We start from the raw sequence: 22,560 nt of genomic DNA, 5'->3' as shown, positions 1-22,560 counted from the left end.
TTATTTCAAATGCAGATTAAGGTTTTGACTCTATGTCTCTTGAAAACTTTCTGGAGAGGTTATAAATGGTAAAGCACCAGCCTTGAACTCTAGGAACTTATTTCTCATAATGCTTTGTGTCTTAGGCAATCAGTTATTCCTGAGAATGCCGTGGTGTAGGTTACATTAAAAGTACTTTCTGACATACAGCCAAATCTTGCAATTTGCTTGTCTTTGACACAGCCTTCCTTGTGCCACTAATGTGCTGTCTATCAGGGCCAGAAAATGGGGCAAGAGGCAGAACATAGCTTTAAAAAATTTCACGTACTAAAGCAAAATCAAAATAACATATGCAATTTGTTAATGAGGTAGAATTCCCAGATTGATTCTATTTTTGAAAAGAAAAGAAAGAAAGGAAGTTTTCGGTGAACTTTCTGTCTGCTGAGAAGCGCTTGCTTGTCATTTTCTTTCTTGCTTCATGAAGAAAGCGAAACCAACAGATTTTCAAGTGGATATTCCAGTTTGCCATCACTGGAAAGCAACTTTACCACTGAAAATGTTCTTTTTAGAAAATAATAACTTGAAAACCTTCTCTAGGAGGTGAAAATTCTGGTTCAAAATGCTCACAAACCCTCTCTGATGCTGACACCCCAGTGATGCTGGGAGCTGGGTGGAAAAGTGGCTCCACAGTGTCTCCTGGCACCAAGAGCAGGCCAGAAGTTTCTCTTGCTCTATCCTTTCCCATACAAAGTTCTTTCCCCTCACAAAGTTCATGTTTCGTATTGTGAAAGAGAACAAGGGATGCCCCCTCCCAACGCTTTCTCCTGCTCAGCCCTCAGTGTGCTGAGAAATCACCCCAAAGAGATGCACAGACTAACCAACACATTGCATCAGCCTGTGCAACTTCAGCCTTGTCCAAGCAGATTTAGACCTGCTGCTCTATAGCAGAATAACTGTGCTTTGGAGAATATAGTGGTGTAAAGCTGCTTTTACCAGTGCAGTTTAGATAAATAAACAAGGGAAGGGAATTTCTTTGCCCTGATATACATGACCTCTATTTCGACATAGCTGCATCCACAGAGGCCATTCTGCTGGTGCAGTTTTATACCAGGAGGAAGATCATCACAGTCATATATAGCCCACGCATAGAGCAGGCTTTTGCACAAACAGTGCTACCCTGAGCAGCTGACATGAGTCTGCACTGTCCCTACAGCTACCCCACAGCTGAGGCACCGCATTTCCCCTCCATGCCACAGAGCAAGGATCCTTCAGCACAGTGCTCAGTGATGCTCTGAGTACATCTCTGCTGGGAAATTAAACAGTTCCTGGTCCCTTGAGCACAGTTATCTGTGCTGTTTCATTGCTGCAGTCATTCCTGCCATGTTTGTTTTCCTCTGACTCACATGGCAGGTAACAGAGACTGCCAGGCCGTAGCAGCCAAGCGGAAGAGGAGCTCCATATGGAGGAAGGGAACAGAGAGGATCCCCATGAGCAGAGGGTGATGACCCTTTGAGCTCTGCTTTACTTCCCACCTGAATGCTGCCTCATGGGACATCTGTCTTAGCACAGTGGCAGACCCTATGCACTCAGAACACTGCAGCTGCATCCCCAACAGGGCGTCTCTGTGCTGCCAGTATGGGGCTCATGTCTCCTCCCTCAAATGATGGATGTTTCAATTGTAATAGGGGTCTTTATTCCATGCAAGCATCTCAAAGCACTATACAAAAATAGCTCTCCATCTCACAGACAAGCAATTGGACTTACAGAGGTAGGAAATAGCTTTGCTCACCTCAGATGGTATTTTGACATTCCCCCCCACCACAATATCCTCTGAACTTCTCCTTGTCCGCACAGCCAGGAGGCCCCTACTTTCCTAAGGCCCTGCAAAGATTAAGTGACCCTGGTCCAAGGTTGCACAGGAAGTCTGGAGGGAGCACTGGAAATAGAAGGGGGCCCTCCTGGGTCCCTGGGCAGCGCCCTGACCACCAGACCATCCTTCCTCTCCCAAGGTCATGCATCGTGTCTGCAGCAGAGCCAGGAATAGTACCCAAGTTTCCTGACGCCTAAGCCCTAATGCACAAAGTACAAATATCAATTTAAAGAGATGCATGAACACGCCTTGCAGTTAAACCTAAGGCACTCTGAGCCCACCATTTGGTATATTTTGAAAGCTGTGTGTGCCTCACTTCAAAAATCCCCCTCTACAAATCTGAGTGCCTGACAAATACTGTCCTTGTCAACCTTGCAAAAAAGCTTGCAGGATGCCACCACTCACCACCAAGAAGCAGGTTTGCAGGTAGGGCGTAACTTGAGTACACCTTCTCCAGCTCCCATCCCAGGGATGAGCCTTGGGGTGGGACAGACATGTACTTTGCACTGTGTGAGTGCATGCTGCAGCCCTGGGATGTGCTGCGTCAGGAGGGGCACACTGCCACGTGTCCCGGAGCTTGTTGGAGCCTTTCCAATAATTTTAATGGGCGTTGGATCAGGCCCTGAATTCTCAGCTGTCCCAGCTAAACGGCCTCCCCACACCAGCTCTCCTCTCTTTTCAGACCAAGGAGGCAGGAGATCCTGCCAACAGGGGGGTTCCTGCTGCTTTTGGGCAGCCAGCTGGCCTTCTCCTCACATGCAGAGCCAGGCAGAGTGGAGCCCACAGACACCTGTATGACTTCTGCACGGTGCCTAGGTCATCCTTTTTGTCCTCCAAAGGAACTGGGTGCTACGATGTAGAGTGAGAATCCATTGCTCCCCACTGCATGCCTCAGTCTGTTCACCAAGAGCCCCAAAATACACATGCAGGTTCGGAGGACTTAGTGCAAGTAATAAATCCTGCATAAGGCAAGAGCCCCAGCCATGCTGGACAGGAGCTGGAGAAGCCATTGGGATTATCTGTGAAGCTATGGTTGCAGGAAGATCTTCAGAAAGACAAAGCCCAACTCTCCCCTTTTCCCACAGTGCCTTTTCCTCACCAAACTCAGCATATCCAGTAACTAGCACATCGAAACAATCTCAGCTTTCTGAAATTGTCTTATCTTTACATGAAGTTGATTACATGCTGATGCTGTGCTTCCTCACCAGAGCAAGGGGCTGCATGCTTCTCCAAATCTTTGCCTGGCAGTACACTGTATAGCACTTGAGTTGGTGCTGGAGGCCTAACATTGTCACGGAGGCCCCCAGCCATAAGTGATTTCTACTCGTTGCTGCTTTTTATACAGAAGTAGCATTAAGAAGTCCCAGCTGAGACACTGGCACTGGCTGTGCAAAATGCTGCACATCACAAGAGACAAGCCTGTCCCCAAAAAACTTAGGAACAGGAAGTAACAGATGAAGTGTTTTGCTCAAGGTTTGTCCAGTTTGCATTTCTTTGAGCACCCTACTGCCATACACGCTGTCACGCCTGGGTCACTATGAGATTTATTGACTGATTATTTGGCAGGGCATTATGTCAGCCTTCTGCTTGTAAATACTGTTTACACCGTCACAGAACATATCACAGTGACTTCATATTGCTTTCCTCATGAAAACCTTACCTAAGAAGAGACTTTGGGATAAATGAATAGGATATACCTTATTGGGTCACTTTTGGGAAACTGAGTAAATCTTGTCTAAGGGTTGGCTCAGTGTGAACATCCTATAAATGGACAAGACCCTGCAATCAATGTGTTTTCTACTGACCCCGTATAGAAGTTCTAGTTGTTCTCACATTTTTGTACACAAAAAGAAGGCAGGTACGTATATAATTTATAGATCACCAGTTGTCATAATTGCTTGATGTGCTATCGCATGCTTTTGGGATAGAATTCACCTCTGCTGAATAGAATGGAAACGGACTGTTTTCATCATCTCCCAGAAGCCGCAGGATGTAACCCACAGTGACTGGGGTGGAATCCACTTTAATTGATCAAAAAAACCACTATTTTTCTAGGTTTTCCGTTTTTTTTCCTGGGATGGAAGAGTACTTTGCATGTTTCTGAAGGATCTCTGCTAATTAACAGGCACAACCTGAAGGAGGGCTCATTAGGGGAAACTAAATTGGGAAATGGCCTGAGCATTCAGCACCAAACCAGGGTGACGTTGACCCAGTATAATGGCAGCAGGCACTGTGGCAGAGTTGAAGCCAAAGATACAACATACTTGAGGCAGATGTCATAGTTAGGAGAGTTGTGGCCATTAGCCAACTCTGTGTCTTCCTATCCTGAAAAGGGAAGGGCCACCTCCAGGCTGGAGTGGCTGGGAAAGCTCAAGTCCCATGGGTGGGCACTAAGGATCAGAGCCAGTGGGCCTCAAATGTCCCTGGACTGCAAGCATTTGAAGTTGCAGGAAACACAAAGCTGAGTCAGGACAAGCCCCATGCCTGCATTGCAATGGAGTGCATTTTTATTGCTCCTCCTTGGGAAGTGATGCTGTATGTGTTTATATATATATAGTCTAACATGACTGAGCAAACATTACTCAAGGTTTTTACAGATGTTTGCCTTTGGGTAAGAGAGAGCACAGCCACGGGGTTAATAGTTGAGAAAGTTAGGAGGGGAGGAGGGAGGTCTACACACAGCAAGTTGTTTCCCACTCTTTGTGATGGACGTCAGTCCTATCCCATCCCTATCCATGAGTCCCCAGAAATGTGTCAGACCACTTGTTGCAAGGTTTAGTCTGGTTCATCATCTGCTGTGGAATAAAAGTAGCACTCTGGTTATCATTAATAATATTTATTTTGGAAAAATATTTTAAAAATGAATTTCTTCATTAACAAAACGGTAAAAAAAAACTCAAATAACATTTGCACAATATTCCATAAATACATTTATATACAAAAAAATATAGTCACATAGACCCGAAGTGCCTTTGTACATATTTACCAAAAAATTTAAATTATAAAAAAATGAACATCACAAAATACTCAAGCTTTACAATTATCATGAAAATATTTTTACAGATTCAAAAAAATAACACACTTTTTCTCACCTAGTAAAAACACATTTTAGTATCAAAAAAGACAATAAAGGCAGTGTTTCTGTCTCTAATTCAAGAAAAGACTGGCTCATAAGAATCCAAAATATACACTTCAGGCAGTGCATGCTTCTTATGTAGTAATTAAGTCCATTCATTTAAATATATATAGAAAAGCAACTGACCATAGTGCAATGATAAAATTCATAAAAGGCAGTGCAACAGTAATCCTTGAACACAGACCCTTGCCTGGTGTCCATCTTGTTTCTCTATTTTGCAGTCACTTTGCTAACTTCAGTAGAGAACCAGCTCAAGCCTGAATTTAGTTTCTCAGCAGCAGTCAGTGAAGGAATCTAGCTCTCATTCCTCTTTCAGCAGCATTCATTGGGGCACGTCTCCTTTGAAATTGTTCTGAACAAAAGCTTTGCCATATCACGTCTGTTTTACACCTGTTGAGAGAAAACACAGAGACCAGAAGAGGTTAATAAAAATAAAGCAGAGGACTATGGGGATGCAGAGGGTCAGGACTTCACCTCAATGCCAAGCAAAAGCAGGCTCTGCAGGAAGCATATGAAAGAATGAGTCAGTAGGGTTAGTAGGCTACAACTGCACTTTAGTTATAGCCTTGCCTGCAAAAATTGCTGTCCATGTAACCCCCACTGGAGCTTATCTTATTCTACAAGTTTCTTCAACATCTGCAGTGCCACAGACTGAAGGTGGCCATGTTTCAGTGAGTGCAGATGACTGTAGCAGCGGGTAGAATGGTTTGGCTGCCCTGACCTGTTCTGTATGGGGATCACACTCCAAGACTTGTCCGACTGCCAGGTGGGATACTAACCTCAGTTGCTATGATGCACTCATCTTTCTCTTCTGATATGACGTACACCGACTGGTACTTTGTGTCCTTTGAAGTGGAATATACTGAATCTGGCCGTTTTCTTTCAGAAGTGTCACTACTGAAGACAAAAACAAACAACACAGATCAGGTGGCTGTTACTTAACACTGCCTTTAAGTGACATACACACCTTTCAGAGTAAAGCCACCCCCTGCGCTTGAGTAAGCACAATACCTTTTTAGCTGTACTGCGCTTTTCTCTTCTGCCTCTGAATCATACGTTTCACACTTGGCTTCACATTTGCCATGCTCCTCTTTCACAGAGTCCTCATTCTTGAGTTCATGCACCAAATTGTAATCCACTGATGGGTATCTAACTTTGTAGCCATTTTTATCGGAGTTATCGCTGTGAAAGTCTACTTTCTTATTTGTGTTTTTAATCTGAGTGGCGCCGATGACGCTTATGGAGATGTCCTTCTCGCGCTGGCAGTTCGCCAGGTTGTTCATGGTCTCCGTTTCGCTCCTGCAGGCCTCAGGCTGGTGGTGCCTCTTCTGCACCTTCAGCCTGACGCAAACAACGATGGCGGCGCAGCCCAGCAGCAGCATGAGGACCAGAATAATCCCGGCGCACACTGCGATCCAGGGGAACTGGCTGTTCTGGCCCTCTGTGTACTTCTCTGTGAAGTCAACGATGACCGGTCCCTGAGGTGGCTCGGGGAGCAAGAACTGGCAGTTGAGGCCGCCGTAGCCCCGAGCGCACTCGCACACATAGCGGTTGCTTCTCTCATGGCAGGTGGCCCCGTTGTGGCAGGGGTTGTGCTCGCATCTGCTCACTGGCGTGCTGCAGTTCTTCCCGTTGTATCCCGGGGGGCAGGTGCAGGAGTAATCGTTGACCCCATCCTGACAGGTCCCTCCATTGACACAGGGGAAGGAGGCGCAATCATCCACGTTGTCGTCACAGTGCCTGCCAGTGAAGCCAGCCTGGCACTGGCATATGTAGGAGTTCCCCAGATCAACGCACTGGGCTCCTGCAAGATGTGAAGGGGACGAAGGTTGAGCGGTGTGTGTTCAGACCCTCCCCGCAATACACCCCAACTGCTGCTCCCAGGGCCGCTGTCACAACCCACAGCTGAAAAAAGCTTCTGTTTTGGGAGGCTAGCTCCATCATTGCCAGATCTGAGCTATGGCAAAAAGTATCTTTTTTTAAAGAAAGGTATTTCTTAATCAAATCTATTTTTCATTCAGCATCCCATTCCCTTTTTGACATTTAATCTAGCTGGGACTATGAAGCTAGTTCAGATCAGGTTCGCACCATGATCTCACATTACAGAGTTACAGTGACAATGAATGAGGAGAAGTGCAATAAAGAAAGTTTTAAATACTTTAATCAAAACAGGAAGTTTGCAATTTCTGGATTATAATTAATCATACTCAGTGTTTGTATGGGTTCAAAGAGTCTTCATAAATATAATCCTCCATGCCTGTATGCATGAAGTTTCAGGCCAAGTTACGCAGCTACAGTAATTCCTTAAGAAAACACTATCTAAATTAATGACTCACACCACATCATTCGTTTTTAAGTACAGTTCCTCCACTGAGTCAACTACTGACATGACATGGTCCAAGGTTTATCACTGGGCCTCATTATGAGCCCTAGACAAGAAGCCAAAGTGACTGGATGGTCTCCTTTTAGAATGTCACCATAGTATGTTTGGCCTTACCATTAGCACAAGGGCTGGAACTGCAGTAATCGATTTTCTTTTCACAGTTGAACCCAGAATAACCCAGTGGGCAACGGCAGCTGTATCCACCATCAGGGTTGTCAGTGCATCGCCCTCCATTGAAGCACGGTCCATCAGCACAAGTCATTGCACTCAGCTCACAGTTTTTACCATAGAAGCCTGGGGGGCAGGTACAGGAATAGCTGTTCTCGAGATCCTGAGGGGAAGACATGATAAACGTCCAAAATATTTACCTGAAGTTGTTTTAAAATACAAAGGAGAACTTCAAAAATAAGTAGAATTGACATTAACTCATCCCTTGGGGTCTCACCCAGCACAAGCAACTCAAACTTACAGTGCAGCTTCCACCATTCTTGCAAGGGTTGGCATCACATTCGTTGATTTCAATCTCACAGCTGGAGCCTGTGTACCCAGGTCGGCAAGAACAAGTGTAACTCCCCTGACCAGTGTTGGTGCATGTGGCACCATTCTTGCATGGCTTGTGGTGAGTGCAGTAGTTCAGGTCTGTGAAAGATTTAAAAAAAAATAAAATTAAAAAAGAGAGAAATCAGTCAAAATGCTTGCTCATTTGTAAGGCTAGCATAGCATGCATGAGATGGAAATAACTGCCTGTTTTCTGCTTTTGGAGGAAGATGCTCAGGCAAAACCCTAGAACTTACCCTGGTTGCAGAAAAGGCCACCCCAGCCTTCCTGACAGTTGCACTGCCATGGCTGCTGACAGGTACCGTGCAGGCAGCCCGGGTATCGGATGCATTCATCACAGTATCGCCCCTGCCAACCGACTCTGCACCTGAAAAAAAATAAGGAAAAAAAAAAGTCAACAACAGAGTCTTGTCAGATTTAGACTTCTCACATTTGGAAACCCTACTGCAAACTCTGCAAACACACTGATGCCCCGGATCAAGTTTCCTAAAAGCCTTCAGTGATCCTTCATCTGAGAAAGTCACCGAATCCAACTGCAGCATCAGCTTTCATCAGCCCCAGCTACCTCTTGCACTTCCTCAGATAGAGCCTTGCAGGTTGCAGGTAATTAATTTGTTTACTCTAATAACAAACAGCCAAACTTTACGCACAGCGCCTTAAACTCATTAGGTTAATATTAATGGCAGTGATGTTTGACTTGTAGATTAATGCCTTGATCTGGCATCACCTGGATTGCTTGAATTACTATCGAAAACGAAGAAAGGCATTTAAGCTGACCCTTGCAGGACTGCTGCTTCCCAGCTAAAGACAAAGAAAGGAGGAAGGGGGGAGCGGAAAACTTACTTGCATTCCCCAGGTTTGTCACAGAAGCCGTGCTGCTCGTCACACCCAGGCAAGCAAATCGCTGTGAACAGAGAAAAGAGGGAAGAGTTGAGCGCCAAGGCCCACCGCCTCCCCCTGCAGAATCCCCTCCCGAGAGCACCCTGTGGGTGGGGGGCCGGGCAGTTAATAGCAGCTGAGTTAATCTCTGGAGCCTGCAGGAGTATTGATCTCGCCTGGTAGCCGGGCACTTTACTTATCGCCAGGGATGAGCATTCTTCTTAATACAGTTGCACACAGACAAAAGAAGGCTCACAATTGCTGCCTTCCCCGCAGCCCCTCGCCCCCCTTCCCTTCCCAGCGAGGGTCAGAAGTCCTTTTTTCCAATTCTATGCACACAGCTCCACCTCTTAATATCCCCCGAAAGTGTGTGTGCAGATAAGAGTGGACAGCTGGTGTGCAGGGTGCCAGTGCAAGACAGCTGCTCTATTGTCTATTCTCTCCCAGCAGCTGCCCCGCTGCAACAATACCCCCGGCCCCGGAGCCAATGGGGCCGGTGCCGGCGGCCCGGCAGCCTATCCCTGCCCACGGCTAATCTATGGCACGCGCGTGATTTCGCTGCAAAAACTTTTTTTCTTATTCAAATAAATAAGTCTAAAGTTCTTCCTCCCTCCCCCCCCCCCCCCCCCCCGCTCGGAACAGGGGCGGGCAGCTCCGGGCATGGTGAGGAGGTAAGCGGGCCAGCGGGAGGGAGGAGAGGGGAGGGAGAAAGGGACTTGTGCTCATTACTTTGCCTGGTTATGGAACTCATTAAGCAGGCACTGCAAAGTTTTAATTCAACAAAGCCAGCCGGAGACAATGGCATGCAAGGGGAAGGCGGGGAAGTGGGGAGTGAGTAGGGGGGGTAGGGGGGAGGGGAAAGAAAGAATCGGTGCTGATAATCAGATCGCCTCAAAGTTGGAAAGAATGGAGCCGAGGGCAAGGAGAAGGGAAGCAATCTGCCACTGGAAGCTCGGCTCGCTAACGGGAAGACATTCTTTTCGCATGCACACATAAACACAGCTCGGGAACCGCGTCCTCCGCAGAGATGGGCAGCGCCGGGCTGGGCGGCGGGCAGAGCGGTGGTGCGCAGGCATCCCGAGTGCTGACAGCACCGAAAGAGCTCGTTATCAAAGGGCTTCCTCTCACCCCACCCCCTGACACAGCCGGGACAAGCACTTTTGATCATGGGAAAGGTTCTAGTTCCTATTTAAAATGCTATCAAAGGAAACGAAAGCTCTTTTGCCTGCTGCTTATTGTGCAACATCGTAAGATGAACTGTTAAATGCATCTCAGCAGCCACGAGTAGTGTGAGCAGTTGGTCTGGGTCGGGTGATAGCAGCTCAGCTGGGACCACGGTGCTTTATGGACTGTGACTGTTCCCTCCCTGCCTGCCTGGAGGGCTCACCCGGTGTCATCTGCCAGCACGCCTCAGTGTGTGCACACAGAATGCCACCACACACCACAGTGGGAGCTGAGCGTCCGTCTGTCTGTACACAGCTGTGTATCTACAGAGGGCTCCTCTTGTAAAACCAACAGTACCTGGCAACCATGACCACCTGTCCCTGGATGTGCTCACTGCCCCAGCTTTCCTTTCCTCGTACCAATATACTGCACTCCTCAACAGCTTCAAGCTCGGGCTCACTCAAAACTCATGTCCCATGGCCTACTCCTGCTGGTAGCAATGATCACGGCAACACTACAGGAGAGTGATGAGGAAGAAGCTGAATGTTTTGGTGGCCCCGGGTGCACTCCCCCTGGCAGTGGCAGCGTGTGAGCATCCCAAAGGAGAAACATACAGTCTGAAGGCTGCAGAGGACACCTTGGATATCTCACTGCTCTTTTCAGTGCAAGATGGGAAGACATCAGGCTGCAGCAATCCTACCTCTAGCCCTGCCATGGGGATGCTCCCAAAGCCAAGGTCTTTAGAATCATAGAATCATTTCAGATGGAAGGGGCCTTTAAAGATTATCTAGTCTAACCCCCAGGTCCTCTCCTGGAGCTGCATTCCCATGGATGTGATACATTCCCAAGCAACTGCTGAACATGTTGCCATCAGCTTAGCAACTGAGTGAGCAAGCAATGTTGGCACTGCCATTTTGTTAGCCTGAGATGTGGCTGCTTGAGTCAAGTTTCTGTGCTAATACTGAGCACTGCCTATACCCCACATGGATGAAACCTGCACCTAGCAACATGTACATCTACCTGGACTCCCTTCCATGGAGCCTGAAGTTAGAGACACCCCCTCCCCCCCCCCCCCCCCCGAGAGCTCAGGGGACACGAGAGGGACACTCACGCTCAGTGCAGTACTGGCCCTTCCAGCCTGGGTTGCAGACCTTCTCGCCACGCTCTCCACAGGTGAAGTGACCGAAGGCATCGTCACGGGGCCGGCAGAAGACAGAGCAGCCTTCCCCGTAGTAGTGCTCATCACACACAAAGCGATAGGAGTACTTGAGGTCGGTGCGGCCGCTGCTGTGCAGGTCCTGGGACCACTCCTCGCCCACCGCCAGGTGCCTCTGGGTAGCCAGGCGGCTGATGAGGCGCTCTGGATTTTCTGCATGAGAGCGGAGAGACGAGGGATGAGAGAGCCCGAAGCGGGCAGGGCATGGGGAGATGTTCAGCGGGAGGGAAGCACGGAGAGAAGGGAGCGCGGAGGGAAGGGGTCCGCGCTGGGCCGGGTACCTGTGGTGAGGTCGTCGGGTGAGTCGGTGTGCAGAGCCTCGATGATGAGCGAGAAGGTACCCTGGAGAAAGAAGGAGCATAGACAGCCGTGAGGGCGGGCACGGCCGGGGGGGCAGCGCCGCGCCCGGAGCCCGGGATGGGCCCCCCCCCATCCCAACACTTACGGGCCAGGTGAAGCCGAAGGGGAAGCGGATGGGGTTGCTGAAGGCGGGGTCGGCGCCGCCCGCGCCGTCGGGGACGCTGAAGGAGTTGGCGCCGAGGACAGGGGTGATGGCGCTGCCGTAGGTGCAGGGCGGCTCGGGGGAGACGCTGGCCTGGTAGTGCTTCAGGCAGACGCGGAAGAAGGTCTTGCAGTCGCACTGCTGCAGCCCGGCGCCTCCGGGGCCGCCCCCCCGGCAGCAGTTGCGGTTGCTGAGCAGCCCCTTCTTGTTGACAAACTCCTGCAGCTTCAGCTCGAACACCCCGGAGCCGTCAACCTGCCGAGGACAGCGGCCGTCAGCCCGCGGAGCTGCGCGTCGGGCAGCAACCGGTGGCCCTCCCCGCTCCCTCTGTCCGGGCCCGTCGGGGGTCGGCGAGCGGCACTTACCTGGCAGCGGCACAGCAGCGCCGAGAATAGGGCGAGCGTCAGAAGGAAGCGGCTTCCCATGGCGGAGGGGCAGTGCTCGCGTTCCTGCCCCTGTGTCCTCTTGGGGGGAAAGGAAGAGTGTCTCTCGGGGAGGGGGAAAGAACGGAGGGGCCACAACCGCCCCGCAGAGCCGGAGGGGATACTGTCCCGTCTCCTGCTTTCAGGAGGGTCTCTGACTGTTATTCCCCTACCGACACCTCTAGGTGCAGCCCGGCTGCGGCTGACAGCTCTTTCGGATGGCAAAAGGAAAAGAAAGAAAAAAGAGGGGAAAAAAAAAAAAAAGTTTTAAGATTAATCTGCTAAACTCTTTTTCTTGCCCAATCCACGGTGCTCCTCCTTTTCTTCAGGAAGAAAATAATAATAATTTAAAAAAAATTAAAAATGAAACAAAAGCAACTTAATTCCCAACGGAGGCAGAGAAGAGGCTTCCCAAGGAAGGTCACAAATCGGCGCTCTGGAAATCCCTCCGCAGGGGCAGCGCGGGACGGGGCGGCAGCGGCAGCGGCGATAATTCCCGGAGCGGTGCGGGGCGGCTCTGCGCGGCTCTGAGCGGCTGCGCTCGCCCTGCGCACGTCGGGGCTGGAAGGTGTCAAGCGGCAGCGGCGGCAGCGGGTCACGTTGGAGCCTTGATCCTTTCTTTTTCTTTTCTTTTTTTTTTTTCTTTTCTTTTTATTGTTTTTTTTTTTTTTTTAATTGCAAAAGAAGCTCCCGCTCGTTCGTTGTTGTGGGCTGACTTTTGTTTTGAGAGGAATCCCAGCCAACACAAATAAGCTCGTGTCTCAATAGCGGCGCACGGAGCGTGTCCGGGTATGCTCCTGCGGGGGGGCAGGGGGTGCCCGCTCTGCGCCGCGGCCCCGCGGCTCTCTCCGAGGGTGAACGCGAAGGATCTGCCTCTCCGTGGGCGCCGGCCTCCCTTATATCCCGCCGGCCGCCCGCATGCCTAATGAGATGCAAATGAGCAGCCCCCCAATCTGGCTGGAGCTGTCACAAAGGAGCCACTTTTCCAAACCCTCCTCTCAATGGATCGCCAAATGGTCAGTGAGCTGTAAAATGTGCAACCCTCCTCCCCCTCCCCTCCGCGCTCACAAAACGTGCTCATTTACATTCCTACAAATTCGGGAACCGCAAGAATCCCCCTTCTGCTACGGGGAGAGGGCGGCACCCCCGCCGCACCGGGCAGCGTCCCCGGTACCTCCGCAGCCACCGCCCCGAGAAGCGCCTCGGAGACCGCGGCCGCTGCCGGGGGGCTCCGCGGGGCCGGGAGCGGTGGGCGGCAGCGAGCCGCAGCGGGGGGAACCCGATCCCTTTCCTTTCGCACCGCATTTCCCCCGGCGTCGGCGAGATGTGGGGGTGGGAGCGGGGGGCGAACGGCGCGACCCCGAGTCGGGTTTGCCCGTCTTCGCGCACCGCTCGCAGCCCCCGTCCCGGCAGCGGAGAGGAGGCCCGCGGGGTCCCGGCGGTGCCCGCCGCCCCCCCCGGCCCCGGGAGCGCCGCCGGGAACGGTGAACGGGGGCTGCGGGGGTTACGGCTCCCGTCTCCACGAGCACCGCCGCCGGGAACAGCTCCCCGCTCCGCCCGGGTCCTGCACCCCTCTATGATTATTATCATCATCGCCAACAACCTCGGCCTCTCCCTCTCTCTCCCTCTCTCTTTTTTTTTTTTTTTTTCCTGCTTCAGCTTAGTAAAAAGTGAGTTTGGTGTGTGTCGTTCGCGTGGCTGTCATTAAGGCCGTTTGTTATTGTGTGAGGGCTGAATCAGTTAGCTCTTTGTGCTCTCAGCTGTATGGTAATGTAGACAGCACCTGCTCCCTGCACAATGCGAGGGAGAGAAAGAGCTCCCCTCGGCGCACGCTGCTGCCTCTACAACAATGTCCGCACATTTTTTAAAGAAATCCCTTCCAGCACTTCCCCGCTCCGTGGAGAAAAAAAAAAAAAAGAAGACTTTACCCCAACCGTCACCTTATTATTTTTTTACATATCCGTCAGACACTGGAACTTTTGTTTTGGTCGTAAAAACATCGCGAGGAGTTCGGTGGCGAGGAGATAGAGGGGTAGGGACGATTTCCCTTCGAGCAGCTCCCTAATGACGGATGCGATCGGGGATAAAAGTTTGCGGGCGGCTCTGGCACGGGGTCTGCCGCTTTGTCGGGCCCTCTGCGAAACACCTTCGGCCTCGGGTTCATTAGAATGCAAGGTGTAACTGTCTCCCTAAATGTCATTTTAATTGTAACAGAGCATTTCAGCGCAGATTAAGCTGGTGCGCGAAAGGAGAGGATTTGGCTACAATAACCTCACTGTAGGTATGCCGTGCTCAAAGCCTTATTATGGCGACTTTATTGGGTGGGAACGTGCATTTGCATGGCGAAATGTGACTTTCATTGAAGCAGATGTCTTGATCACAAATTATGTTACAATGCTCTAGGAAAAAAAAAATCTTAAAGACTTCTTAAAGTAAAAGCATCGGGTAATACCAATTAAAAGAAAATCGCTAATGAGCCCATTCAGCCCCGTTCACTGTCTGCTCCTGCTGCCCAGGCAGTTGTGCAGCCTCGGAACCCCGGTGGGCACTGCCTTCTCTCCGGTAAACCCAGCTCCGCTCCAGCCAGCCACCTGCACGCAGGTACCCGAGGAGAAGGCTCTTCTCCTCCGTCCCGGTGCTCGCAGGGTGCACTGTGCCGGAATGTTTGCGTTTCCCCGTGCCCGGCCCGAGGATGCGGCTGGGGGCGAGGCTGGGCTGTGCCCGGCGGCGGAGCGGAGAGGGCGGCTGCTGCGGCCCCAAGAGCACATTGCTTTTGCCACCTAGCGACAGTGCCGCTCCGCCAACTTGGCTGCGGCGTTATCCTCGGGAAAGGGAAGGAAAAAAAAAACAAAACAAACAAAACAAACAACAACAACAACAAAAAACCAGCACATCCAGACCCCTCCGTACCGGGTTTACCAACCGAGTGGGGTGGATGGGTGGCAATATCTGAGATCCGAGGGCGGATGGATCTGCCGAAGATCACTAAGGATCCTTTAGCCTAGGAGAGGTATAGAAAGTTGGTCCGTGAGCATCCCCTTGCTTAAGAAAGTGGAAATAAAAAGTTCCACGCGCGAGAGCTTTCACCCAGAAAAGAAAAAAAAAAAAAAAAAAAGCCCCGTAAAACCGTGCCCCCGAATCGCGACCACCCCCCCACCCCCCCTCGGCACCGGGTATTTGTTAAACTGACGTGGCACAGATTTCTCGATTACCGCTGCTGAGCGTGACTGAAAGGCGCCGTGAGAGCCGGCAGGATCCTGCCCACGGCGCTCATTCTTCTCCGGCTTAATTTATGCCACGCGATTCTGTATTGGGGAAATCAAGCAGAAAGCTCCTTTTTCTGCTTTTTTCCCCCCTCTCCCTCTCTCTTTCAGATGCCGGGCTAACGGGGAGACTGTTTAACTTAAGTGTTTCTATAGGAGGCTGTTGTAGTTTAACTCCTGCCCACCAGTAGCTGAGGCGAACAAAGGAGGGACTCGAGGTCTAACTATTCATCCATTCTCTGCACTTTAATTTTCATTGATTTTGAAGACAAGGGGAGTCCTTAGGGATTCTCGCTGAAGGGGGATGACACGCCTTTAGACGCGATCAGCCCCCCAGCCAGCCATCTGCTCCCAACCAAATGGCGCTTTTTCGCTCCCAACCGCGTGTCTCCGCACCCCGCTCCCTCGGGCCGCCCCCGCGGAGGTGCGCGCTCGCGGTGAGCAGCGCGAGGGCTGCGCTGTGACCCCCTCCCCCCCCTACCCCGGCCGGGGACGGCTAGGTTGCCGCGTTCCTTCGTGGATCGCGCTCCCTTCGGCAAACCGGAGGATGGGAAAAGTCACTTCAAAGCGGAGAGGGAGAGCTGAGGATGAAGGCCTCCCCCCGACCCTGCCTTCTTCCCGGGGCGGGGGGGCCGCGGGCATATGGCGAACGGTGCCTACGTGTGGAGCTATGTGTAGCCGAGTGTGCATAATATTTTAATTAGCCCCCCGGCCCCTACGGAGGCATGCGTGAGGCCGCAGCCCGCGTCACCTGTCCCGGGCATCCCGGTCCTCCCCAGTGCCGGGGGCTGGCATCGCGCTGCCCCGGGCGCAGCTCGGCCGCCGCCGGACCCCGCGCACGGTGCCCCGGGGCCGCGCCTGCCGTATGCGGGAGGGGATTACGGAGTTCTGCATGTAGGTTAGCCCAAAGTTGCAAAGGCATGTGCTGATTAGAATAAGAAAGGGCAGTCGCGTGGCTCAGCTGGCACACAGCGAGGCCAGATGATAGATAAGCAGCTCCGGGCCTTCCCTCCCCCCCAGCCCCCTTTTTCAAATCGCAAATCATCTGCTCCGGCCCTATCCTCGCCCCTCATTTCCATGACAATGGCCGTGTGTTTACCTGTGATCCCAGGACCGGCGGGGCATTCCTTTGTCTCCCGATGCGATTACCGCAGCCAGCTGCTCTCCAACCCATCCCCGGGCAAATCTCGAAGTGGCCCCTATATGTGTTTTACCGATGGCACACGAGGAGAAAGTGAACCCCCCCTCCTCCCCCCACCCCGTTCCCCTGCGCTCCGTGTTTGTTTGGGTTTTCTCCCTGGTTCGTCTCCGACGACATTTCGCTCGTGGGAAACCGCGAGGGATAAAATTGGCCGCTCGTGTGTGTGTGCTTTTCCAAAACGGGACGGATCGGGATGCGCATCCTTTAGAGGCACACTGAGGGAAGCGGGAAGCAGCGCCTGCTGTGAGGCTCCGGGAACCTCATACAGGGCTCCCCGGTTCTTTTCCGTGCCTCAGGCCCTTGGGCTCCCTCTCCAGGAGAGATGCCTTCTCCAGACTGCCCAAACTGCACGAAGGCCCACTTCCCAGCAACCCACCTATCTGCTGAAATCTCCTTCCTCACTTCTGCAGAAGGGCTGGGGTGGGGACAAATCACTGCATCTCCAGGGTCCACTTGGGTGCAGTTCATCCTACTGCTACAGAAGAAGCCTTTCTCCTTTTTAACCCCACCCCAGGAACTGGAAACTGTGTGAGGAGCACCCACGGTGCCTTCCAGTTTGAGGCAGCCTCTGATAGCCGGGACAAACCTGCGGCCCCCATAGGGCTGGACCAGGCCTGCATGGGAGGCATGAGCAGGCTGACACCGTGCACATAGGGAAACTTACAGTACTTCTCAGAAAAGTGCTCTGTACGTTGGCAATGAGGCTCCTCTCAGTAGCAGTTCTTAATGCATTCACCATTTCACCTAAGGAAGCCCCCTTTCTTTTCACTGGCTTTACTTATCATCACTATAAGCCAGAACCCCAAAGAGTGGCTGCAAAGTGCTCCCCCAGCCCTGCTCCCTGCCTGCAGCCCTGCTCCCTGCGTGCCGCTGTACTGTACCATGTTTCATGCATGAGGGGCTTTTCTGTCCCCTGAGGCCCCCCCCCTCCTGCTCAGTGCACACATTGTGTGCTGGCTGCAGCGCAGAACCTGCCGCTAATAAACCTTGAGGGGAGTGGGGGGGGAGAGGGGGAAGCAGAGGGGGCAACAGTTTGGTTGTATGTTTGCAGGACTCTCTGAGCCACTTCCAATTTGTGTTGTTTTTATTTCTCTCTGCATCTCTGCGCGGAGGAGAGGGCTTTTGCAGAAGGTGATTATGAGGCAGAGGATGGGTACGGATGGGGCGGGCCGTGCTTTTGGAAATGCTCTCTGCTTTTCTCAGAGCATCTGCCCGGAGACGAACAGATGTGGGCACCTGCGGTGACAGGCCACATATGCTCCGTCCTATTCACAGGCATTCAGACACAGCCACAATGGCCAGGCTTTGTGCACGCCGAGCCACCAAATATATTAATCTGCGCTCCCCAGAGCACCGCTCTGGTTAATTTTTCCCTGGCAATAACATCAGATCTCAGCCTTCCTCTCTCTCCTCCTTCGCCTGAGAACATGTGGAGCTATCCGGGCCCCACTTGTTGGGCTGCGGGCAGAGGTGGGCATGCAATGTGGACACGGGGCTCCCCTCTCACTCCAAGCATGGCAAACCTACCCCCACCTCATACAGCCCGCTCCCCCATGGGGTTCAGGGGTCACTTTGTTGGTCAAACTCTGCTATTTGTCCCCGCAAACATCGGTCAACAAGCAGCACAGATGCAAAATGACATCAATCTCAGGTGCAAGGCTGGGACTCTTATTTTTTTAATCCAAATCACTTTGCTGCACGCCCTTGTCATCTCCCCCTCTCGGGTTTGTTTTGGGGCACAGTGTTGGGGGACACCAGGCCCGCGGACGAGCCCGAGGCCCTCCCCATACCCCAAGCCGCCATTATGATGCGAACGGACCGCCGCAGCCGTCCGACAGCACCACAGCCTCCCGACCCGCGGCTCCTCGGGCCCGGCCCGGCCGCTGCGCGCATGCGCGGCTCCGCCCTCCGAGAAGCGGAAGCTCCTGTTCGGGTCAGTGCCGGGGGTGCCGCGCCGTGTAGTGTTTGTGGGGCGCTCGGGGGTGGAGGCGAGTGGGGTCCCGCTCCTGACCGGCAGCACGGCCGACCGCGGGAAGGGCTCGCTGCGCGGCGGGCTCGCACCTCGACCGGGTTGATCACTGTGCCTAGAGAGCGGCGAGGCCGCGGGGGTGGCGGTGCGTGTAAGCGGGAAGTGGTGGGCTGTGCTCCTGGGGCGGAGTGCTGCTGGCAGCCCTTTGAGATGGGGCGCGGTGTTCCGTGGGCACCGCATGCGTGTCGTAGGTTATTGGCTGGCAAAGGCCGTGGCGTAAGGATACTCAGAATCTTTGGGCCTGTACAACGCTCAGAGGGAAACATAATTTGCTATTTTGGGTCATGGAGGATTTTTTTATTCCTCTCAAGTTCACGCACTTGGTAGCTTTGCAGCTAAAATCCTGTGTTAACGTGAAACGTCTGTCTCACGAAAATAACAAGCATCCAACCTTCGTTGCACAAAGTGTGTTTTCCTCTGTTAAGAAACGTAAGCATTCCAACATAAAGTTTTAGTCCAACTTCGTGGATTGGACTAGATGTTCTCCAGAGGTTACTTCTAACCCCAGTGATTCTATGATTCCTCCAGTTGTGCTGAGGATCCCCTGACAGAAGCACTCCAGGCAGAATGTTTGGCTTCCCTTTTCAGACACTGAATGAATTAAGCATGGCTCTTCCTTAACGTGGAGGTTTCTGTTTAGTGGTAGAACAGGGTGGATGGAAGAATATAAAATCCTCAATTTTTTTAGTGACTTTTTCAATAAATGTGTGTGGTCATGTTGAAATGGCAATAATAAGCCGCCAATATTCTTGCTTATATGGCTGCTTATATGGCTGGCTGTTAACTGCCTCTTAATTAAACTAGGCCACTGCTGGTCATGAAGATTTTTCTGATAGTGATGATGATGATAATATCATAGATTTGCATGAGTTCTTAGGCAAGAATATCTTCAGATACAGGTGTTAGCAGGTGGGGAAGATGTCGCTTTCAATTGCATATGGTATAGCTTACAAGTTGTTTACTGCACTTCTTGCTCTAGCTGCGTAGCTGCTGGGGACAGAGTCTGCACTGATTCATAAATTTTGCTTGGACACGATGCGTTACTGCAGAAGTATGACCTGCTATGGCTTTTTACATCTCTGCAGTGACTTTGAAAGGTGAAGATCTTCACACCCATTGCTAGGTCTCCATGGAAAGTGATAAAAAGGGATAACCTTCCAGGACTCAAATCATTCGTAATCAGAAGTGTATCTTTCCTGGAAAGCAAATGGCTGGAGTTTTAAGGGCACGCAGGTATCACTGCAAGGAAGTAGCATCGCAGAGAAAGCAGTGCCCTACCTTGCATACTTGTACAGCAATGTGTGTGATTTATGCATGTTTATTTCTGATTCTTATAACAGTGATGTCTGTTGTATATTCCCAGATCTTATTACACGTACATTTGTGTATTTCATTTGAAGAGAATGGCATTCAAAACTGTATCTGAAAGGCATTTAAAACTTCAAGGGAGAAGAACTCAAAAATACCTTTAGAAATTTTCAATTGCAATACTTCTGAATTCAATTTTTTTTTTTTCCTTTTTTTTTTGTCTTCTGTGTATCACAGGCACATTTATTGCAATCATAGAATTGTTAAAATTGGAAAAGATCATCTAGTCCAACCATCCACCTACCACCAATATGCCCACTAAACCATGTCCCTAAGTACTGCATCTACCCTTTCCTTCAACACCTCCTGAGAGGGTGACTCTGCTGCTTCCCTGGGCAGCTGTTTCTATGCAACAATATAATGCTCTGGAGACAACCTGTAACTGAAATGTCAGAGCGGCGTGAAAAACAACAAAAATTGTAGCTGATCAATTAAAACATAGTGAATATCTTCACTAACGGAAGAGGCATTCAACTTTTAAGTAAAATCAACATAAAAGCAAAACAGATTTTTTGAGAATAGAGAACAAAGCGAGGCTTGATCAGAAAATCAACTTGTTTCTTCCAGTTTTCATTGCAAAGCCCTTTAAAATAGCATTATGATAAAAAGCACATCTGATGTCAAAGCTGTGCCAAACTAATAATATGCAATGAAATTTTTAGAAACAAAGTGGATTTCATCAATGGTTCTAATTTTATCCCGTGACTCTTTTTATGGAAGATATACGTTGGTTCATTTAGCATTCCAAATAAAGTTCTGCCACAGAAGTTGGAGACTGTGCTTCATTCTTTTGGCTGTTTGCAAATAGAAAATAGACTTATTCCAGTTTTAATTATTTAATTTCTAGCCAATGCTTGTATGTGTGTCTTTGAAAATAGGTTGATTCAAAATTGCTGTGCACGTTAGAGATCTCATTTAATGAAATAAATTAGCTTCATTATCGGTGACAGTGATGTTAATATACTTTTAGTATGAAAATCAGGTCATTAATTCACGTGTTGCACGCTGCCGGGTGAGATGCTGTAAGGCTTTTAATTACATCTATATTTGTTTTTTCTAGAAGTGTATACTTTTTATATTTAAGAGTGTTCTTCTAAAATTTTTGAAGTCATACTTCTGAGAACATTTTGATAATTACAGTTTTTACTAATTAAAAAAAAAAAAAAAGCAGGGATGGAAAGCAAAACAAATGGGCTATATAGTCAGTTGGTGATGGGAAGAAAACTGGATGTGACACTTTAAAGGCCAGGATAAAAGAGCCAGCTATTAGCAAAAGCAGAAAAATACTGTTCAATTTCTGAGCTGTTTTTTCAACTGTAGCATTTCTCAAAACTGCATTTTGGAATGCTGTTTTTATTTTTCTTTCAGACTGCGGCGAGCTTCAGAAATCAACCATGGGCATTAAAGGTTTACAGGGATTTGTGGCGAGAGTTTGCCCTGATGCATGCAGAATGGTAGATCTGAAAGAGATGGCAGAAAAACACCGCATCGATCATCCAGATGTCACGCCTGTTATTGTAGTAGATGCCATGAGTTGTGTTCGACACTGGTACACACCAGAATCCTGGGTGTGTGGTGGCCAGTGGCGAGAGTACCTTACTGTTTTAGAGGATTTCATTGAAACTTTTAAAGCAGCTGGTATCGAGTTGGTGTTTTACTTTGATGGAGTGGTAGAAGAGAAAAAGAGAGATGAGTGGATCAAACGGAGGCAGCAGAATAACAAGGAAATAGCCAATCTATTTCAGTTTATCAAGACTCACAGGAAACAGCCGGGGAGAGGAATGTTCGTTCTTCCCTCAGCTTTGCCTACTTTTACACGGTTTGCTCTAAAGTCACTTGGTCAAAAAACAGTGTGCACGTTGCAAGAGGCAGACTTTGAGGTGGCTGCATATGGTTTGCAACATAACTGCATGGGAATTCTTGGTCAAGATAGTGACTACCTCATCTATAATACATCTCCCTATTTTTCCATTGAGAAGCTCTGCTTGGACAGACTAGTCACTGTTATGTACTCCAGAGAAGATCTTTGCCGTGCACTGGGTCTTAATATAATGCACCTTCCTCTCTTTGCTTGTTTGCTTGGCAATGATGTTGTTCCAGAAAACTTGCTGGAAGGCTTCTGGCATAAATGTTTAGTCATCTGTCCCTCCAGGAATAAGAGCTACAACAGAAGAACAAGCATAATTTTAGCTGTAGCGAATTATATCTCCAAAATTCCATGCTTGTACAGCAGCCTGAAACACTTGGAAGATATGCTACCTCTGGGATCAGACAAGACATTACTTCACAGAGGAATGGAGTCCTATCTTTTGCCAGGGCAGCAGTCTCCATGGATTCCTCCTGATGCAAGAAATTTCAGTATGTTCTCAGGTCAAGAAGAAACAGCCATGTGTCAAGATAAGGAAATCTTTCAGGTACTTTGGCTTCTAAAGCTTAATGGGTATTTCATTGTCGTGACTACTTAGTGAAAGCTGGTACTGAGAATGCTGATCCTATGTATTTAAATTTGCTGGAGCAATGATTAGAAGCATTGTATATGTAATGCTCAGGGCAGATGCAGCACATTTTAATTAAGTTGTTCCTCTCTTTT

The 22,560-nt window shown here is 50.0% G+C and overlaps 2 protein-coding genes across 7 annotated transcripts in view; one reads left to right on the top strand and one right to left on the bottom strand.

Annotated features, from left to right (window-relative positions):
* Nucleotides 1-4,669: 4,669 nt before the first annotated feature.
* On the bottom strand, nt 4,670-12,112 carry DLL1 (delta like canonical Notch ligand 1). Its single transcript, XM_085219790.1, is given in 11 exon segments — nt 4,670-5,375; nt 5,765-5,882; nt 5,997-6,789; nt 7,483-7,699; nt 7,838-8,007; nt 8,163-8,293; nt 8,770-8,830; nt 11,081-11,338; nt 11,467-11,527; nt 11,631-11,950; nt 11,953-12,112. Coding segments are annotated over 11 exon segments (2,295 nt in total). The 3' UTR covers nt 4,670-5,369.
* An 868-nt stretch (nt 12,113-12,980) lies between these two features.
* Nucleotides 12,981-22,560, top strand: part of FAM120B (family with sequence similarity 120 member B) — a 68,356-nt gene continuing 58,776 nt past the window's right edge. For 2 of the 6 annotated variants that reach the window (XM_085219796.1, XM_085219794.1), the window contains exons 1-3: nt 18,483-18,506; nt 19,582-19,699; nt 21,339-22,384. In XM_085219796.1, the coding sequence (XP_085075922.1) occupies nt 19,666-19,699; nt 21,339-22,384 (1,080 nt within the window). In that variant the 5' untranslated portion in view covers nt 18,483-18,506; nt 19,582-19,665. Of the gene's footprint in view, nt 13,126-18,366; nt 18,507-18,578; nt 18,688-19,581; nt 19,700-21,338; nt 22,385-22,560 lie in introns of those variants that run through there. The other 4 variants (XM_085219791.1, XM_085219792.1, XM_085219795.1 and 1 more) reach the window with 4 other exon arrangements.

This window comes from Meleagris gallopavo, chromosome 2, assembly GCF_905368555.1.
Source record: "Meleagris gallopavo chromosome 2, MGAL_WU_HG_1.1, whole genome shotgun sequence".
Classification (NCBI taxonomy): domain Eukaryota; kingdom Metazoa; phylum Chordata; class Aves; order Galliformes; family Phasianidae; genus Meleagris; species Meleagris gallopavo.
This window is presented reverse-complemented; position numbering and strand designations above follow the sequence as displayed.